Here is a 20089-nt window from a genome sequence, read left to right as displayed (position 1 = left end):
AAAAAAGGAATCCTGTTTACATGTAGCTTGAGAACTTGGCATTCTGGACTACTTGATTACCTGCTGACCATTTGGAAATTATTTTGAGGCTGTATAGTTGTAAGCAGAACAGGTGACAAGTGACACTTGATAAAGTTGCTGGAACGATCTGCTTTGCCTTTTGATCTTTAAAGTAAGAGTCTATTGGCAAGCTGCATTAACCTATCGGCAAACCGTAGAACCTCTGCTCAGATGCAAGTGAATCACAATACAACTGAGTCATGAATGTGCCAGTAATCCTAGTTTAGAAATGACTAAAGTTTTGGATTTCAAGAAGTATAATTCTATGATCTAATATTTAAAAGCAAACAAACAAGATAAATTGTGGTATTTTAAGTAAGTGGGATAGAAAGCAAATGTTTCAGGGAAGAAAGGTATGAACTGTAGAAAGCAGATCCTTAGGTTATGTTGCTTCTGATTAGGAACAGACAAGACTGCACCACCACATTTAGGTTCTAATGTGATAAAAACTCCAAACTAGTAAGAATGTAACAAATGACACGGCAAATAAGCCTTAAATTTCAGAAGTGCCCAGGCAACGCAAGAAGCAGAAGCGGATCACTCCATTTAGCTATTTATTGTAATTCCTCAGAATGATCAGTTATACTAGGTGGCCACCATACGAGTCCTCCAAATTTTTCATTTATGTACATTTGAAAAGGAGCTCCATTGTATCATTACTAATTACATGATATTCTGGAATTAAATGCTTTTGTTAGGAACTTATGACATCTCCATCTGATACTCAAATTATTTTTCTATGCCCATAGGTTGGAACAGAGCTCCTGAAGAACAATTTTAATTTGGAAAGGTTATTACTGTATTGTGTAATATAAAGTTTTTCACTTGAAATTTAAGTAAATTTTGGGGAAACTTACTATCTTCTTATAAGTTCAAGACCCTAAACCTAATTTACACAGAAATGCCTGATTTTTAGAGTTCCAGGGAACTGTGCCGCTCCTGAACCCCAGAGCCTTTAAAACCAAGAATCTCAAGTTACAAGATGAGCAACTGGAGTCACACTTGAGCTAATGTCTTCTAGTCACCTAACCACCACCAGCAGGACAGCATCCAAAACACTTTAAGCCCATAACTTATGTGGCAGTTATGTTCAAGAGATTGCACCTAAAGCCAAAATCACATACTGTATAGTAACAAATATGGGTTCAATGGCAGGTGGGATTGCTAAAGTCTTTTTCCCTGGACACCAGCCACCTTTTTTCCCCAAAAAAATACTTTTTTGCCAAGCACATAAAGCTGAATGTGCACAAGTTAAATGTGCGTAAGTAGCAGGCTTACTGTAATTGAAAAGGGGCGATTCATGTTACCTTCTTAATGAAGGTGGGCTTGTATTCATGTCATCTCAGCTATTCTGAAATCCCGAAGAGGGTGGGGACACAACACCAAAAGCAAAAGGCACAAAAACAAAATGGCAACAAAGAAAATTGAGACATTCAAAATGGTGCTTAAAATCTAACTTTATCAAATGATATAAAATACTGCAAAGCCCAACACATTTTGGATGAATTCTTCAGGACATGTAGGTTTTACTAATCACGCAACATCCCTTTCAAGTGGTATACCAAAAATACTGCTCATAGGGAAAGTGAAGTAATGAGCCCTCCTTATGTGCTCATAGGCTAGTTCCAAAGCAAACTCCTAAATACACAGCCTTATTCCTTGCTTTTCTAATCCACAGCTTTATGTAATGGGAGATACAACGGATAAGGAAGTAAAAGAAGATTAGCAAAAGGTCATCATAATCTGATACTGAACATAAATCAAGGTTAACATAACCTCAGACCAGTTAACAAAGATTGCATATTGTTACACTAAAACAGGAACATTTCATGGAAAAATTCTCAAGTATCTTGAAATCTTTTCAAAATCTAAGTAACTGTGCTACTCATTCCACTATTCGGATTCTTTTAGATAATTGTTTTTTTTAAAATAAGAGAAATGTATGTAAATTTTCCAGGAGACTTGAGCATCCTTGACCAGTGGATGCAAGTTATGCACTTTGGACACTCAGGCAGTTGTCAAAAATTGTTTGTGCTTTGCAAATATTTAGGAGCCTCTTTTATCAATTATTTCTATGAACTATTTAAGAAGGATATTGACAAGCTGGACTGTATGCAGAGGAGGGTGACCAAGATGTTCAAGGGTCTGGAAACCAAGTCTTATGAGGCCTGGTTGAGGGAATTGAATATGTTTTGCCTGGTAAAGATTGAGAGGAGATACAATAGTCATCTCCAAATATCTAAAGGGCTGTCACATGGAGCAAGCAATGCTTTCTTCAACTATCTGATTTGCATCCAAAGTATGACACAAAGTCATGTTTAGAGAGGCATTATTAAACTTCCTATAACATAGGATTATACCTACTAGCAAACACTAAAACATTAAATGACTTAAGAAGGGATGACTGTCCACCTAACCTAGAGGCTCTCTGTCCATAGAAAAGCACTGATATACATACAACTCACAAGAAAGCAGACTTCAACACACATATGCAATGCTCAAGCACTCATTCCCCAGTTGCATACCTGCAACCAATATTACAACAAACAGAAAAGCCAACAACCAGGTCATGTGTATGTATCAGGCTCTCCAAATGTAATCCTTTATTATACTATTTTTTCCCCTTTTCTTTTTCAATATACTGCTTTTTTTAAAAGCAAAAACGCATTCAACCTTACACTTATAACATCACTTACCATCATCCAAAGTGATGTCTTGCAACCCTATTGTCTGAAAATTCAACTCTCGATCTTCAGGTTCAGGTTTAATGTTAACAGCTGATTCCTCTGATGAAAATGGAGATGAGTCACATATGTTATGATGCATCAAAGATGAAGCTGCAGGAATTCCAGCCAAGCCTGGGCTGTGTGCCTGTGGGGACTGTTGTCCAGAGTGACCAACAGCAGTTGGAGGAGGAGATGAAGTGGGTCCTGAGCTAGGAGTCTGGTAAGGCATAGGCTGCAATTGTGGAGAAGATGGCCCAGATCGTGGTGAATGGCCCAATGAATGAGAAGGTTTTGGGGATGGCGATGAAGTGTTACCTGGATTTGAAGAATGGTAAGTAACTTGTTGCAACTGTGTGGAAGGGTGTCCCAGGGACTGAGTCATTGTGGAAGAGACAGAACTTTGCAGAGGATTTGAACAATGGTATCCCATTGACTGCAAATGAGGTGACGATTGTCTTGATTGAGTTGGGTGGACTGAAGGATGCCCTCCTGTTGCAGCTGAAGTTGACACTGAAACTGGACTTGAAGAAAGATAGGGCATTGTTGGTAGAGATTGGCAGCTAAGGTTTATCAATGGAGGTACAGCTGCATCTTGTTGAAAGGAAATTGCATCATATCCTTGGCTGGAGGAAGCAGAGTTCATGGGAAGACCAGTCTGTCCATTAAACATAACATTAGATTGCATAGGCTGGTAGGAAGGCCTCGCAGAAGGTGCTGATGTTACCTGAAAAGATTGGTGGACTACAGCTGGAGACAAAACATGATGCTCTTCACCTGGACTAATGCTTCTATTCTGGATGTGTGGCAACTGAGATACTGGTGAGGATGCCATGGATGTGTACGTCTGCTGAACTGGGCATACAAGGCTCCTAGGTGAAGTAGAAAGTAAACTATCATGCGAGAGCCCTGGATCTGGTGAAGGCAGCTGAGTTTGGAGAGAAGAGAGTCCTTTAACACCTGTACAACGAGTCAAGGACAACGATGGAACTGAAGACAAATCCATTTCATCTCTGTTCTCTTGCTTTAGTACAACTGTGAAATAAGAAAACCAACTATTTACTAAATTCAGATAAAATGACGGACATCAGAACTTGGTCACAGAAAATGCAACCTTATCCCAAGTCAGTACAAGGCCATGCATATCGCCATATAGTGGTACCTTGGTTTACGAACAGTCATGTTTACGAACTATTCAGTTTACGAATTCCGCAAAACTGGAAGTAGTGTTCCGGTTTGCGAACTTTACCTCGGTCTATGAACGGAAGCTGAACGGTGGAAGGGTCCCCGGCGGCGGGAGGCCTCATTAGGGAAAGCGTGCCTCGGTTTAAGAATGGATTTGGTTTAAAAACAGACTTCAGGAACGGGTTAAGTTTGTAAACTGAGGTACCACCGTATAATCAATCCTGACCAAAAGAAGCCATGTGAGTCTCATGCAGATGTCATTCCCAGCCACGGTAAGCAATATATATCTTTATTAAGGTACATGTTAGAGATTGCATGCACAAGGTCCCATATTCAAGATGGAATCTATGCCACACTTAACTATAATAGAATTAATTGTGCTGTTAGAAGTCAGAAAGAAAAGCCTGGAACCTGAACTGCTACCAACTGCAAGAACCAGAAAATATTGTGCCCTCCTCTCATTGGCTATAATCACCCACATATATCTAACTCTGCTGTCTTTGTATAGATTTTAATTGTAAGCTGCTTTGAGAGTCAATCTTTGCTGAAAGTAGTGAATGAAATATACACAACTATTGATCATATAGGTTTATATTACCTAAAGATTTTCACATTATAAGCAATGGAAATTGTGAAAAATGAAGAACTTTTTACAAGCACTTTATGCAAAATTTAAAAAGCTGAGACCCATTTCAGTATGCAAAGTCAACATTCAGTGTGGGAAGCATTATTTTTGAATCAGTCTGACTGTCATTTTATGGCATAGCTTGTTTATTTTACATAAATGGTCATGATAATTTGAATAAATTTTGCTTTCAAAATTAATAATCTGTGTGTAGTGAGATAGCATAATTTTACAAAATGTGTGTACCATCACTATTGTTTTAGACATCTTGATATGTTTAACTCAAGACAGTAATACTATATACATCTGAGTAAGTTGTATATGGTTGGTTTGAGACAGATTGTCAAGAGTGGGAGAGATGTGTATTAAAAGTGAAAATACTGTATTTTCCACCCAGCATTGACATTCACATTTATTCTGCATTTTGAAGAGCTTTTCCTATTTCTAACCTTCAAGCTCAAAAGGTAAACAGTTTCTCCCCTGATCTTGGGTCAAGAGCTACAATTAATGCTTTCAAAATACCGCTGGATGGACTTCTCAACCTTTTATCAGCTGCCAACAATTACAGTGTTGTACAAAACATCAAGATCCAATTTAGGCACCTTAATAGCCATAGCCAAATATAATTGCAAAAATAATTTTTAAAAAACAGGTACCCCAAATCCAGGTTAAGTGCTATTGAAATTTGAAACAAAGAACATTTTGAATTTCACCCTTGATTTATACTAGAAAGAAGGTATGTATGTACCTGGAGTGTAAGTAAAACGCTGAGACTGACTTTTTTTCCTCTTGCCATTGCAAACATAGAACTGCACCTGGACAGTAGCTGTAACTGTTTTGTTGTGGTATGGAGGAACTTCAAGAACAATTGTAGCCTGAATGAAAAACGAATGAAATTTGCATATTAAAAGCAAGAGCAAACATCTTCCCCTAAATAAGCCTCGTCCTCTCCAAGATCAGCTGGCAAAGCATATGCTTTCTCCTCCCCTAAAGTACTGTACTATTTGTTAGGCTACCAAGCAGAGACTTTTAAGTGGTGGCATCTTTTTTACAGAATGGCCATCGCTGGGAAAGTTCAATAGGCCACCTCCCCATCTCTCCACTCCCTTTCTTTTGTATCCTTAAAAGTCACAGAAAATCTAACTGTGATTTTAAATTTCTTATAAAGCAGTTCCTTGATGCAGGACAAATCATCATATTCATGTTTTAATTATGTAAAGTATATTCCAGAATTTTCATTTGCTAACCAAACATCTATACTACTGGACATGTCAGTGGCACATAAATTCAACTTCTTAGACATGGCTGGGTTCTCTGTGGCTAAAAGGTAGATAAAGGACTTCTGCTATATTTGCTGTAGTATGTTGGAAATCTATTATCCCCTTTTTTCTTCACACCATTTTGGCTCCTTTTACATCCCAAGCCCCTGGGCTCAACTCCTTTCCACTACTCCAACGCCTATTTTTAGTCTTTTCCACCTCCTCTGTTTTAATATCTTTTTTTCTCCTTGTTTCCAGATAGTACTCTAGAAAGAAACCTTTTTAATATTAATCTGGCCTGCCCAGGATATAGCTTCAGGAGCTCTTTCAAACCCAGAACTCAGTTCTCAAACATATTAAGCAGCAATAAGATTATGTGGGCGCCTTTTCCCCTCATTATTGATACAGCTCTTTGGCCTACATGATCAATGTAGACAATACAGAGCTGACAGGCAGTATCTCTCTAGGGTTTCATAATGGAATTTTTCTCATCCCCCACCTGGAGGTGCCATAGACTGAAAGCTGCACTCTTTTGCACATAAAGCATGACTACCACTGAGATAAGCCCTTCCTGAGCAACCATAATAGTCACAGCACTCAATGGAGGAAAGGCTCTGCATCAGAAATTCTGAATTCCAGGTAGGGTCTGCCACCTTTCAGTGAAGTCCTTGCAGAAAGAACATAAAACTTCCTCTTACTGGCCAATTCTGGTCTAACTGCCATGCTCAAAGCCAACTCCTAGAAAAACTAGCTAGCTCCTACATTCTGCAAACATTTTTGCACCCCTACTGATATGTAAACACCCATGAAGTAGATCAGTTATACTTAAACATTTAACCTTTCTGCTAAAATGAGAAAATTTATGGCTACCCACATTGTGCTCAAGTGTCTGCCAAGCTGCTTACAAGGCTACAGTACATTTAAAAATAATTCCCCACGTTTAAAAGAAAGCTCACCTCTTGACTCCTTTCTCTAATTATTTTTCCTTCCACCTCCCACTGGGGCCTTCCATCTATCAAGAGAAAGATTTTAGTTGAAGTATCAAATTACTGAAAAAAGCAATCTAAGAATTAATGATAGACAAAACACAGACTGTAAAAATCCTTCATGCTAGTTTTCCTTTAAAAATCCAAAGGTATCTCAATGCACGAGATCCCCAACATTTGAGTAATGCATAGTACTGACACAGAATTGCCTTGATTTAACTGCTAGCAAAGAGTCCAGAAAGATGAATACTGTATAGAAAAGGTAGGTTTCAAAGAGGAATCTGAAATAGGGGAGAGAAGGAAATTGTTGTTTTGGCACATTCAGAATTAATTCATAACTAGTGGCTGCTGCAGTTGCAGAATAGCTTGCATAAAAAAGGAGTGCAAAGAGAGGCTACACTTGGGAGGTGGGGAGACTTAAGGCTCCTTCACCTGCTGAAAGAATAGCAAACCAGGTTAAAAATCACTGGGAAAGTAAGAAGCAGCACCTTGGTAAGGGAAAACTCTAATGTGCAGAAACAGTGGCTGTTGCTCTACACGAGTTTCTAATGTCACATTTGATGAGAAATGTTGTAGGGTGTGTTGAATTTTTCAATTCCCAAAATGAGGGCTGATGAAAAGTTGTAATATGATTTGAGAATTCAAAATATATTTTGGTTAAATTAATATAATTTAGGTTTTTTTGGTAAATAACTACATAATATTGACTTTTACATTTTTGTAGAATTTTGTGGAATAATCTTAAACTTGTGTTATTAAACAAATTGTGAAAAAATGTTGGGAAATTGCATTAAAATCATTAAAAATGATTGCCAAGTACTTGCAGTTATATATTGCTAGTAGCTCTGTTATTTATATATTTAAAACATTCTATATTAAATTGCATACTACAATTACACACACGCATGCACACACATATATAATTCACTAATGTTGTGCTATATACTCACCTTGCCCCTTTTCAAGAAATATTATTTTTGATTCTGGAAGGAAATTCGATCCAGTAACAACCATTTCATGGCCTCCATTTACTGAGCAACTGTTGATGTTGTATTTCTCTATCTGAGGAAGTTCTTGAGCCGATCTCTGAGCTTTGTGAAAAAGATGTACAAATATAAATAAGCATGCTAGAATTATAGCTAAGAGGGTAAGGTGGCCAAAGCCTGTATTTACCATTTAAAACAGTGTGCATCATTTAAACATGATTATTATCGTAGATAGGTGCTGGTAATCATGCAGTGTTCATTTTCCTAAAGGAGAGGAAAACAAGTTTTTCTTATCCATATATCATTATCACTAAGCTGGTTTCCAGTCAACTATGCCCCATCTATGAAAGGAAAATGCTAAATTAGAACAAATTTTATAAAAATCTGCTATGAGGCACAATTTAAGCTATTAAAATGGGTGGAAAATCCCATGTTGAAAACAATGCTACATGACTCAAATAATGTTTTTCAAAAGAAATTGTAGTTCAAAAGCATTTATATCAAAATGCAAGTTATTTTGTGAGGGTATGCATCAGATTTGGACAAATTCCAAATCAAAAACTGAAGTGGGACATATTCAGAGCTTTTATTAGCTGAAGGGGAATCATCAGAAATGCTGCAAACACAAGTGGGGACCTCTAAACAGATTGAGGTGAATGTGACTGTTTAATAAACTGTGCAGTAGATCTCCAAAAATGGAAACACTTCTCCCTAAGCTTGCCATTTAAGGGAGAAGAAGAGCTCTTTAGTTTCCAATCAGAGGGATTTTACCAGGGCTCTCAAATCAACTTTTGGGAATGGATGTTAAAGTAACATATCACCTTGTTCTTGTCTATTATGTAGTCTTTCCTAGTTCTGTTAGGGGTGTTTCCTTGGAAATGATAGACATTTGAATCCCTCTGTCTCTGGACCATCTCCCCACAATCCACTCCTGTTAATCAGCTTTCTGATTTTTGGTGCCAATACAGCAGAACACAAACCTGAAGTTTTCCCATCTCCCACTACACTCATTTATCATAACTCCCTAGCCCCTACACCCAAACTTCTGAAATTGTGCAGTTTGCTTTCCTAGAGTATTTGATGCATGCCATTTTTATAATAAAATTGTTTCCCACAAAACTGCAAATCCCATTTAGTTCTCCTACCAATATTAACTTTTAAAGGAGCCCAACACAAAACCAAAACCCTGGATCTATTTGACAGTAATTTGGCTGTCTTTATCCATTCAGGTAATGTTATGCATGTAAATTGCATCTAATTTTATACCAGTATTTCCTTCCAGCTAGAAGCCCCACACAGCCCATAATAAGGCAATAATATATATTGCCATGCTAAATTCAGAATTCTAATATTATGTATTTCTATAACTATCAATATGGATCTAGCCCAGGCTTCCTCAACCTTGGCCCTCCAGATGTTTTGAGACGACAATTCCCAGCACCCCTGACCACTGGTCCGGCTAGCTAGGGATCATGGGAGTTATAGGCCAAAAACATCTTGAGGGCCGAGGTTGAGGAAGCCTGATCTAGCCAATTAATCCAACAAAGGCAAAATCTCAACACAACAAAATAATAACTTAAAAATGAGTACAAATTAGCATCAAAGGGGATGAATCCAGCATGAAATCAGTTTTTATTTTATTAAGTGTACTCAATGAGGAACACAACACAAAGAAGAGAAAACTTACAGCATTCAACAGGTATTGAAGCAGCTTGAAGGGACAAGACTTTTCCATTAGGCTGTGGGATGTGAACTCGAAACACAAGCCGCACTCTTGTATTCTTCCTTCCAATATCTGTCTCCCCTTTACGAAGTTCTATGTCAGAATTGCGGAGTTTCAAAATACCTGCACAGTCAATACTATGGGAGACAGAGAGTTGAATGAAAATGTACATGTCAGGTGTTTCTTTTTATATAATTCAAGTATGCATATTTTATAGTTACTCATAGAAATTTACGGTCTGCAAATAAAAACATCCTAAAGATCCCAGGCCACAGAGAGGTTAGGCTGGCCTCAACTAGAGCCAGGGCTTTCTCGGCCACGGCTCCAATCTGGCGGAACGCTCTGTCACAAGAGACCAGGGCCCTGTGGGACCTGACATCTTTCCGCAGGGCCTGCAAGACAGAGCTGTTCCACCAGGCCTTTGGTCAGGGCGCAGCCTGACCCCCTCCTCTGGCAATCTGCACAGAATTTTGCTTGATGGTTGCCATTAATTTGATCTTAATTTGATTTTAATTAATTTTATAATGAATGTTTTTAGAATGTTGGACTATTTTGATTGTTGTTAGCCGCCCTGAGCCCAGCTTCGGCTGGGGAGGGCGGGATATAAATAAAATATTATTATTATTATTATTATTATTATTATTATTATTATTATTATTATTATTATATTTTCCTTCTTGCTGTTTGAATGCTTGTCAGACATGAAACCAACATCCATGCACATTGTTTTTACTAGCTTATGTTGGAATACAGTCTCAATATTCTACCCCAGTACCATTAACAAATGCAGAAACAAAGAATGCTATTTAAAATGGCAGGAGTCACCTTTAGAAGCAACCGCAGCTGTGCCACACAAAGAAACAAAACAATCTCTTATTTTTCCATGAAATGATCATTTTGAAATGGCAAACTATGCATATAATAAAATGTGGAAGAAACTGGATACTTTTTAAAATTTGCAAAACACTAAACAGGCAAAGTATTACACCACAGGTATATGGTAGAAGTAGACAAACTATCCAAAACTAAGGTCCACTCTGAAAACGTAGGAGTTGAAAGAACCTTGGGTGACTATTCCTATAGTTAACATATGCCAATGAAATTCTCATGAGTAATGCTCATGAAAATTGCACATGCCAGACTACAGCTGGTGGCTAGGGTGCACTTGTTGCAAGCCTCATTCAGCAACTGTTACCTTCATGTATCACATTTCTTCCATCTGAACTAATAAATCTTGAGGGTTAGATTAAGCTCAAATTCACCAAGTCAGTTCGAATACAACATTCCTATCCCTCCAAACAACATGGTGAAGGCTCATGGTCTCCATTATCCCACATACTCTCTTCCTAGTTTGAGCAAACCATAGTCTACTGTTGCACCCAAACTATGACTTGTGCAACGGAGGAAGGGGAGGAGGAAATCTGAGTGTATGAGGGGAGGGAATGCACATGCCTAACCTGCCAAAACATGGGTTTGGAGATCAAAACATTACATCTGAGCCAATCTATTTTAACATTCCTATTTGGTCAGATCTTAGTATTTTGCTATTACATGGACTAGAAACATTTGTTTTGTTTGAAAAAAAACTTTCAATTTTTGTAAATCGCTCTGAGGTTTTTTACAATTGAGCTGTGTATATGTTTTTTTAAAAAATAATAATTTCGGGAATCAATATGAATCATACAGAAATTGTAGAGGCATGGGGAGTTAAAGAGAGAACAAACAGCTATCCTGAATATGCTTACAGGCTAATAAAAATTACTTTAAAATTCTAATATGCAAATACAAAAAAGTAAGTGAATCGGTTATTATCTAGCCAATGTATTTATGATCCACCTTCTACATGTGTCAAGATGATTTACACCCATAAAAATCCAGATATAGTTTAAAAAACAATCCAAAATGTAACTTGAAGACACCTGTCGTAGGGACAGCTACACCTAAAAAATCCTGCTTCACGTTACTGTAAAAAAGATTTCTCATTCATTTAATGTAAAATACAGTAGCAGCCGCAACAACTTTAAACTACTGCAAGAAACTGGTAATCTTTCATTTAAGAGAAACACTATATAGCAGAAAACATTTCAGTGTGTCATTTACAGGTTAGGAAAATGCATCCATAATAAATCTTGTATCAATCTGGAGAATACTTTCTTTAAAATGAAGCGACTGTTGAGAAGCCATCATTAGAAGATAGCACACATTTCCTAAGAAGTTTGTAACATCACCTCCCTAAATATGGCTGGGAAACCTGGAATGCAATATGTTGATCTGCTTGAACGTATCTTTTGACGTACCTGGCTGACATATTGTTTTCAGGAAGAAGTGGAATTTCCAAGACCTTTGTGCTTGCAATAATTATCTCTTGACTAGCAGTAGCAACTGTTTTACCCGTGATTCTATGCACTTGGTAGAAGGCATGTGGCCGTAGATAACGATCATCCGCTGTCCCAATGAACATCTGTAGGTTTACTGGCTTTTCACTATAACCCAGGAGCTAATAAAAAAGAAAAGAAGATAACTTCTGAATCCCGGTTTTGTAAAAGAAATTGGCTTTGCCCAAATACTAAAAAACAGACGTTAATGCATTCGGACTGTAAGTCATACATAAATACATTTACTTACATGAGTCCAAATAATTTAAAAGGCATGATTATAGAGTCCACTGGTTTTCAAATTTGTCTCAAGGTATACATTTTTGTAGCTGTAAAAGGTAAAGGTAAAGGTACCCCTGCCCGTACGGGCCAGTCTTGACAGACTCTGGGGTTGTGCACCCATCTCACTTAAGAGGCCAGGGGCCAGCGCTGTCCGAAGACACTTCCGGGTCACGTGGCCAGCGTGACATCGCTGCTCTGGCGAGCCAGAGCTGCACATGGAAACGCCGTTTACCTTCCCGCTAGAAAGCGGTCCCTATTTATCTACTTGCACCCGAGGGTGCTTTCGAACTGCTAGGTTGGCAGGCGCTGGGACTGAGCAACGGGAGCGCACCCCGCCGCGGGGATTCGAACCGCCGACCTTTCGATCAGCAAGCCCTAGGCGCTGAAGCATTTACCCACAGCGGCGCCACCCGCGTCCCTTTTGTAGCTGTACCTATTTAAAAAACTTTAAATATGAATTCTACTACCACCACTTAAAATAGTTCCCATACATTCATTGCAATCTTTGTAACTCATGAATAATAATAATAATTTATTATGTATACCCCACCCATCTGGCTGGGCTTTCCCAGCTACCCTGGGCAGCTCTCAACAAAAAATTAAAAATACGATAAAACATCAAACATTAAAAACGTCCCTAAACAGGGCTGCCTTCAGATGTCTTCTAAAAGTCAGATACTTTTTTATTTCCTTGACATCTGATAGGAGGGCGTTCCACAGAGTGGGCGCCGCTACCTTATAGGCCCTCTGCCTGGTTCCATGTAACCTCACTTCTCACAGTGAGGGAACCGCCAGAAGGCCCTCAGAGCTGGACCTCAGTGAAGGAATTACAGTACTTTAAATATCACTTTACTGCTGAACAGAAATGACAGCAGCTTACTTAAACCCAACTAGTGACTTGACTTCCTGGCTCATCAAGAAATGTATCAAATACAATCAAAATTCACAATCACTCCCAACAATAACTCCCCATTGTGTTGTGGGGAACATAATCACTGTATCCCAGGAATAAGAGATGAGACATCACCTGACAAGGCTGCTAGTCTGGCTCACCTATTAAGCATTCAGACAGCTATATCCAGGTGCCAAATGAGGGTTAAACAAGAGGGGGTGCTCTTCACCAGCTTAAATTTCACCTAGATTCTACACCAAAGTGATGGGCGGGACAGGCAGAGAAAGATACTACTTGGCAGGAAAGTTGCCCATGTTAATTGGCCCCAATAAGGTAAATACAGCATTTTGACATTTATGAACCAGCATGGCCTTACTACTGCCGGGTTTTCTACAAACTCCAACAGCTGTTGGGGACACGATGTTATAAACTAGGATATTTTAAGGAAGCAGCAATGTGCTGTATCAACTGTACTAATCTTAAATTAACTGCCACATAATGCAATGTGCCTGGGAAACTCAGTATAACTATTCTCCAATATTTTATTTTTAAACATTTACACTGGCTGGAAGAAGTTATAGACTTGTTCTGGAACAACAAAATAAGAATGGTTCTACATGTCTTGATCATCCTATGCTTAAAAAAGAGAAGTGTTTTACTAATCATGGCACTGGGGTCAATTAGACCACAGTGGTTAAGAACCTAAACTGTCCACCAATTTCCCCCCATGCAAATGTTGCCCTGCAATAATGTTGTCTTGTATTTATTGAATACGTTTATATATTGTACTTCCAACCAGGTTCCCTGGGTGGTTTGTGTAAACACCATTCAGAATAAAAACATGATCAAGGTGTCTCCCCTGCCAGGTAACATTTTATCTGTTGGGAAAGCTGCATAAACAGATGGATGCCATGGCTACCAGTATTGATATTTTGGGAACAAAAGTGGGCATTAGCATAGAAGTCGACAAGAACCCGGCACAGGAATCTTTCTTAACTGAACATATTGATGAATTAGAGAAGGAGAAAGTTGCTGTTGTGGAGTATAAAGCAATACAAGGGGGAGCCTTAACCCTACAGAGGCAAATGGAGGATTACAAGATGAGGCCTTATATGACTGTAATTAGGAGAAGCCAGTCATTGAAGATGGGAATCTGGCCTGATCTGGAAAATGAAAGGTGGAGAGACCCCCTTATGACTTTTGGGATATGAATTTGAGCCAAGAGGTGATTGGAGCTTTTGGGGCCTTTGGATTTGGAAGAATTGTGAAACAAGATTTGGAATACTTTATGGGCCCTAGCCTTAACTATGGAAATCTGGCGAGACCTGTTAAGAAGGAATATGAGCATCGATGGGTTGGAGCTCCCCCGAGATCTGCTTTTTAGTACCAAAGATTATCAAGACGATCGGCAGATGGGACATGAAGAAGAGTTAAGAGCCTCGGACATAAGATCTCCAGGTTGATGGACTGTTGGAGGTTGATGGAACTGACGGCAGGGGCCGAGACCGGGTAGGGGGGACGGTGGAAGAAAACTGGGAGTTTAAAATGTATATATGGAGATTTTTTTAAAAAAAATTTTTTTTGATGAGAGTTGGAAAAATCCGTGGAATGAAATTTTTATGACCCTAGGGGAAATTTCTTAAGAGATTAAGTTTAAATATATCAGTTTTAAGGAGAAGTATGATTAAATAAAGTAAAAATGGATGCCTAATTGGTGAAAGAAGAGAATGTAAAATTACAGTATATTAAGATAAATTATTAGGATAAAGAAAATTGGAAAAAAATTCAAAGTTTATCTACAGAAATATTGTAAAATCCAGGAATGTTAGAAGGATGTTGGAATGAAGTAATGTGATTTTAGCAGAAATGATATAAAGGATTAGGTAAAAATTGACTTTTTAACTGGTGAAAGATGAGAATGTAAAATTACAGTATATTAAGATAAATTATTAGGATAAAAACAAAGTTGGAAAGGATTTGCTGAAATACTTAATTGAACTAGAATACAAAAAAGGGAGGTGTGAGGAGGTCAAGGGAATAAGCAAAGGAAAGAAAGCTATGTAAAGGTTTGAGCTGTTTTTTTTCCTTCTTTTTTTTAACGGTTTATATTTTTTCTGGGTTTTTTGTTTTTTTAATATTTTCCTTATAATCTTTAGAATTTGAATAAACATTATTTAAAATAAATAAAAAATAAAAACACTACAACAAGGCAATAAGCCCAGCCAAAAAAACCAAGTTAAAACCAGCAAGAAACAATTGAAACAATAATAATATGCAGCATTGTGTCATCTGCATAACCACAGACTGGCCAAGGCTTTCATATGCGTGCCAATCAAGCTGGATAGAATGGTCTCGCCAAATTTTCCCAGATCAATCTTCCTCAACATCAACTTAGGGACCATCTACATCAGCTCAGGCAGGGAAACCAATGGGAAGCAGGGTGGCTGATACACCAGCAGAATCCCTAATCAATCCCTAGACCCCAGTACAAGTCTGGCACATGACTGAACAGGATGACTTATGGATGACCTATTTATCTACTTGCACTTTGATGTGCTTTCAAAATGCTAGGTTGGCAGGAACAGGGACCAAGCAACGGGAGCTCACCCCATCACAGGGATTCAAACCGCCGACCTTTTGATCGGCAAGCTCTAGGCTCTGTGGTTTAACCCACAGCGCCACCCATGTCTTTCCACTTAGAACTCAGCTAGTTATGTAGAACCTGCTAACAATGCAGGAACACCGCCCCCCCCCCAGCTAGACAGTCAAGATGCAGCAGCAAACAAAGAACTAAACAAAGAACTGGAAAGAACTTCTTTCTTCTCTCACAACCCCACCAGTGAAAAAAGAGAAGGAAGCGTGTTTTTAAATTTTCTGGTGGTGTTTACGTTGTTGGTTCCCCCTAAATAACTTTCCTCCATGTCAAAAAGGAAGGGGTTTTTTTTATTTAAAGGAGACTATATTTTCCTTGCTTGCCCTCCCTCCCTTGGATATAAAGGAAGAGCTTGGTGAGATGAGGGCTTGGGGGGGGGGGCTCTTCTGTGGGGGAGGGCGAATGGAGGGGAGATTTAGCTGGCTGCCTTATGCTGAAATGGGAGGTTGGGTACTATGTGAGAATGATGGGAAGGGTGTTTTTCAGTAAGCAGTGCAAGCAAATTTGTGTCTACTCACAAGCAAGCCCTACTGAATTCAATGAGGCTTGCTCCCAGGAAGGTAGAAGTTAGTTTAGTTGAACTCAGTGGGGCTTAGGCATGCAGAGATTCCACTTAGACCTCTGAGTGGGGAAGCAGATGCAACTTGGCTAGCAAATCACTTAAACTATTCTTAAGTTGGTTGAAAATATATTAAATATATTATATAGAAGTTTATTTAATATTTTTATTAAATCTACTACTTTCTTAAATTTTAAGGCCCTCCACCACCGCAGGGAGCCTCGTCAAGGCCCTCTGCCGCTGTGCGGAAACACGACACACCCTCTGCCACTGCAGCGAGGTATGGCAGGACCCTCTGCCACCATGGGGAGGCCCAGCAAGGCCCTCCACCACCACAGATATGTACTGTGATATATAGAGATATCATATTTAGCTGGTGATATATCATGATGTTGAAAACCAGGTATCACCCAGTACAAATATAGATATATTAAATAAATAAATAAATAAATAAAATAAGTTGTGCCAGAGTGGATGTTCCAACTGCATTGTGCTTACAGTATTGTGTAGAGACTATTTTATTGTACATCTCCTTGGAGAGGAAGCTGAGGAGTTAAAAAACCAGAATAACTATCATCAATATTGTCTCAAGATTCTTTTTCCTGGCATTAAGGTTTCTGAGAGACATTTGACAATAATTCAGTGGTAGTGCACATACTTTATACAGAGAAGGTCCCAGTTATTTCCAGTTAAAAGAACCAGGTAACAAGTAAAGAACAAGACCTTTTCCTGAGACCCTAAAGAGCCATTGCCAGTCAGAGTAGACAGCCCTAGGACAGACAAATAAACTGGTCTGGTGTAAGGCAGCAACCTATGTCCCCACAATAGTTCTGTTCAATGCAGTCTTCCTTAACTATGAATCCACCCATGCAGAAGAGTTTTGCATGATTTCGCCCTTTACAAGTCTTCCAGAAAGAAAATGTGTATGTCTACTTGGAATGACAGCTGCATTGTTGTCCTTCTGTAAAATCCAAAATCCTCATACAAGTTAGGCAGTGATAAATCATCCCATAAATATTAAATTTAATTAGATTACTGACACCAATGCCAGCCTGTTGAATATGCAACCATATGTCCTTTACACAAAGATAGTAAATTAAACTGGTGGTTGAAGGGAGAGGAGAAGAGCTAGAAGTGTAATATTACAAAGGGAGCACAGTATATTTAAAATAAATTTATATTTACTACCAGCATCTGCTCCAGTTAAATCTAAACACACTCATGTGCAACACAATCATACACTTTCATTTTGTAAACATAATCATATACTCTTCACCCAAGTGATCAAACAGAATGTTGTAAATAATGAAAAAGTTACAGCACACTGTCACTACTGACCTCTAAAAACCCTCCGCTAGTAACTGTATACTGTAACACACAACCCATTGCTTTATGGAGGAAACTCTGCCAAGTTGTTTGTGTGTTTCTGTATCGTTTCCATAGCAAAGGTCAGTGGATGCTAAGTTAAACTAAAGCTGAAAGGCTGAAGAGAGAAGGTCACCAAAGGATAAGCTACAATAGTTTCCCCCTGAAAAAACTAATTGTACTAGTGTGTTACAGGTGGATAACTCTGCTTTTATGTAAAGCGAGATGAATTTATGAATGCATTTTTAATATTTGAAAATATCTAGAACACAATGCTTTCAACCAAAGATGCATGCAGATTTTTATTACAAAGTTAAACTTTGTTTCTGTTGTGTATGTTGTGATATGTGTGCATGTGTTGTTGTTTAAACTTAAGAAAAGCAATAAAAATAAAATTTAAAAACAAGGTTAAGCTTTTGACCATATTGCTTGAATTAGTAACTGACATTTTGGAATGAAATAATGTTACCATATTAAACAGCATTAGAATTATTTTGGTTAGACCTTTAAATTTCCAGATCTGAAGTTGCCATCTTATATAGGTGCTTGCAGAAAATAACCCATACAATCCAGATTGGGGGGCTACAAGCACAGAACTGGTGCAGAACAGGTACTTGTAAAAAATTTCAAAAATATAAAATGAGCATGCATATAGCAAAGAAAACTGAACAGGCAAACTTTAAAGTCATTTTAGTCAAAGTTCGTTTTTTGTATCTTCTAGTTTTGACTCCCCACCTCCTTTAGCAGATTGGCAGTTTATTCTGCATTTAACCGCCAACATACAGAACAGCCTCAAGGGTGCTGAGGGTAAGCATCTTGAGAACATACAATGGAAGGGCTGGGAAAGGCAAGCTAATATTAAACATTATGCTCCAACGTTAAACAACATTTTCATCAACATCACCTTATCAATTCTCTTGCAAACTCTCCAGCTACCAGGCCAGAGATTTCATAATTAAGTGCTAACTTCTAAACACATATAGTTGTACCAGCTTCAGGAAAATCCCAACTGCATGCACAGAGGGAAAATAAAACAGAGTGGCACAATATCAGTTTGTGCTTAATGGAGGAACTGCAAGACATTTTAATGTTCTCTTCATGGGGCAAGCAGCAACTGGTAGGGGATTTAAAAATGGAAAGATGACACATGGTTAGGGTTAATCTTCCCTTTCTCCACTGCACAACCCTGATTTAAACCTACTACCAATGCAGTAGTAATAGAGTGAAATAGAGGATTTTGAAATGCAACCGATATGTTCACAGATCTCTCACTTTTATAACTAGTTTGGACCTAAAAACTGATAATAAATGATGGAGCCCATGGAGACCTCTATTTAAAAAAGAAAATACAAGAAAGAACAGCCACCAGAAACAGAAGCACAACAGACTAACATGACAGTCAAGTTGTGATGAATGAGTGGAGAAAGTTCCTTTAGTAATTATGGTCAGAAATGTTCTGAATTCAATTCAAGGCTAAACTAAATTTCATCTCATTTTCAATGCATTTGTATCCCACCAATCTTCCAAGAAACTCTAGGTTATCTTCATTTATCCTCACCACCAGTCCATGAGCTTTAATAACTGAAACAGGAACTTGTCCAAGGCCACCCAGTGAGAATCCTGACTGGTATTTCTTATTACTTTCCAATACCTTATAATTCATACCCCAATACTGCCCCCATCAAATAATGTAAGCTTTGTGGAAAGGCTCTCATATGAACTCCAAGCTCAGCACACTTTATTTTGCTTAATTATAGAAGTGGTCCTAGTAATGTTCCTTTCACACAAGCCAACTTATTTCAAAATAAAAGTGGTAAACAACCAATTTTAATACTTACTGCTAAGATGTTATTCTATAAAAGGCTATGCATGGTGCTTAGGTTTCTAGCAATCTCACATTGCAACACTTAACTGGTTCTAATAACCATTATAAAACAAGAAAAATCCTTGTAAACTATCAGCTTATCCAAAGTTAGTTCAATAATCCCAGCTCCACATAAACTACACTTTTGGCAAGCTGCTTCAAGACTTTGTTTACAGAGGCTGTTTTTTGAAGACAGCATTTCTCTCAATCAAAAAATGTAGAAGCAACTCAGAAAGTCAACTGCACTACTGAAATAGAAGAGATGATCACTCAAATTGGACACATTAATGCACACTTGAAAGTGGACAAACAGTAGAATAGTGCTATGGGTAAATCTCTTAGAACAGCAGCATTTTTATTTACTTTAAGGTAACTATATCTATAGGCTGTCCAGTTAAAAAAGTTCTCTGGATAACTTAAGTTCACACAAAGGCAAGGGGAGAATGGAAGGACTGGTGTGTCCAGCACCAACTGGTGAGCAAGAAAGCACGACAGCACAGTTAACTAAAACTGTACAGACTGAAGACCACTCACCTTCTTCCCTCTACACAA

General features: G+C 38.3%; 1 protein-coding gene across 2 annotated transcripts in view; it reads right to left on the bottom strand.

Moving 5' to 3' along the window:
- NFATC3 (nuclear factor of activated T cells 3) overlaps positions 1-20089 on the bottom strand; it is a 53657-nt gene that overhangs the window by 7882 nt on the left and 25686 nt on the right. For both annotated transcript variants that reach the window (XM_083749888.1, XM_083749889.1), the window contains exons 4-9: positions 11845-12044; positions 9512-9684; positions 7789-7929; positions 6809-6864; positions 5342-5468; positions 2757-3818 (exon numbers count right to left, since the gene is read on the bottom strand). In XM_083749888.1, the coding sequence (XP_083606014.1) occupies positions 2757-3818; positions 5342-5468; positions 6809-6864; positions 7789-7929; positions 9512-9684; positions 11845-12044 (1759 nt within the window). The remainder of the gene's footprint in view (positions 1-2756; positions 3819-5341; positions 5469-6808; positions 6865-7788; positions 7930-9511; positions 9685-11844; positions 12045-20089) is intronic.

The sequence above is a fragment of the Podarcis gaigeae genome, assembly GCF_964106915.1.
Source record: "Podarcis gaigeae genome assembly, chromosome: 8".
NCBI lineage: Eukaryota > Metazoa > Chordata > Lepidosauria > Squamata > Lacertidae > Podarcis > Podarcis gaigeae.
This window is presented reverse-complemented; position numbering and strand designations above follow the sequence as displayed.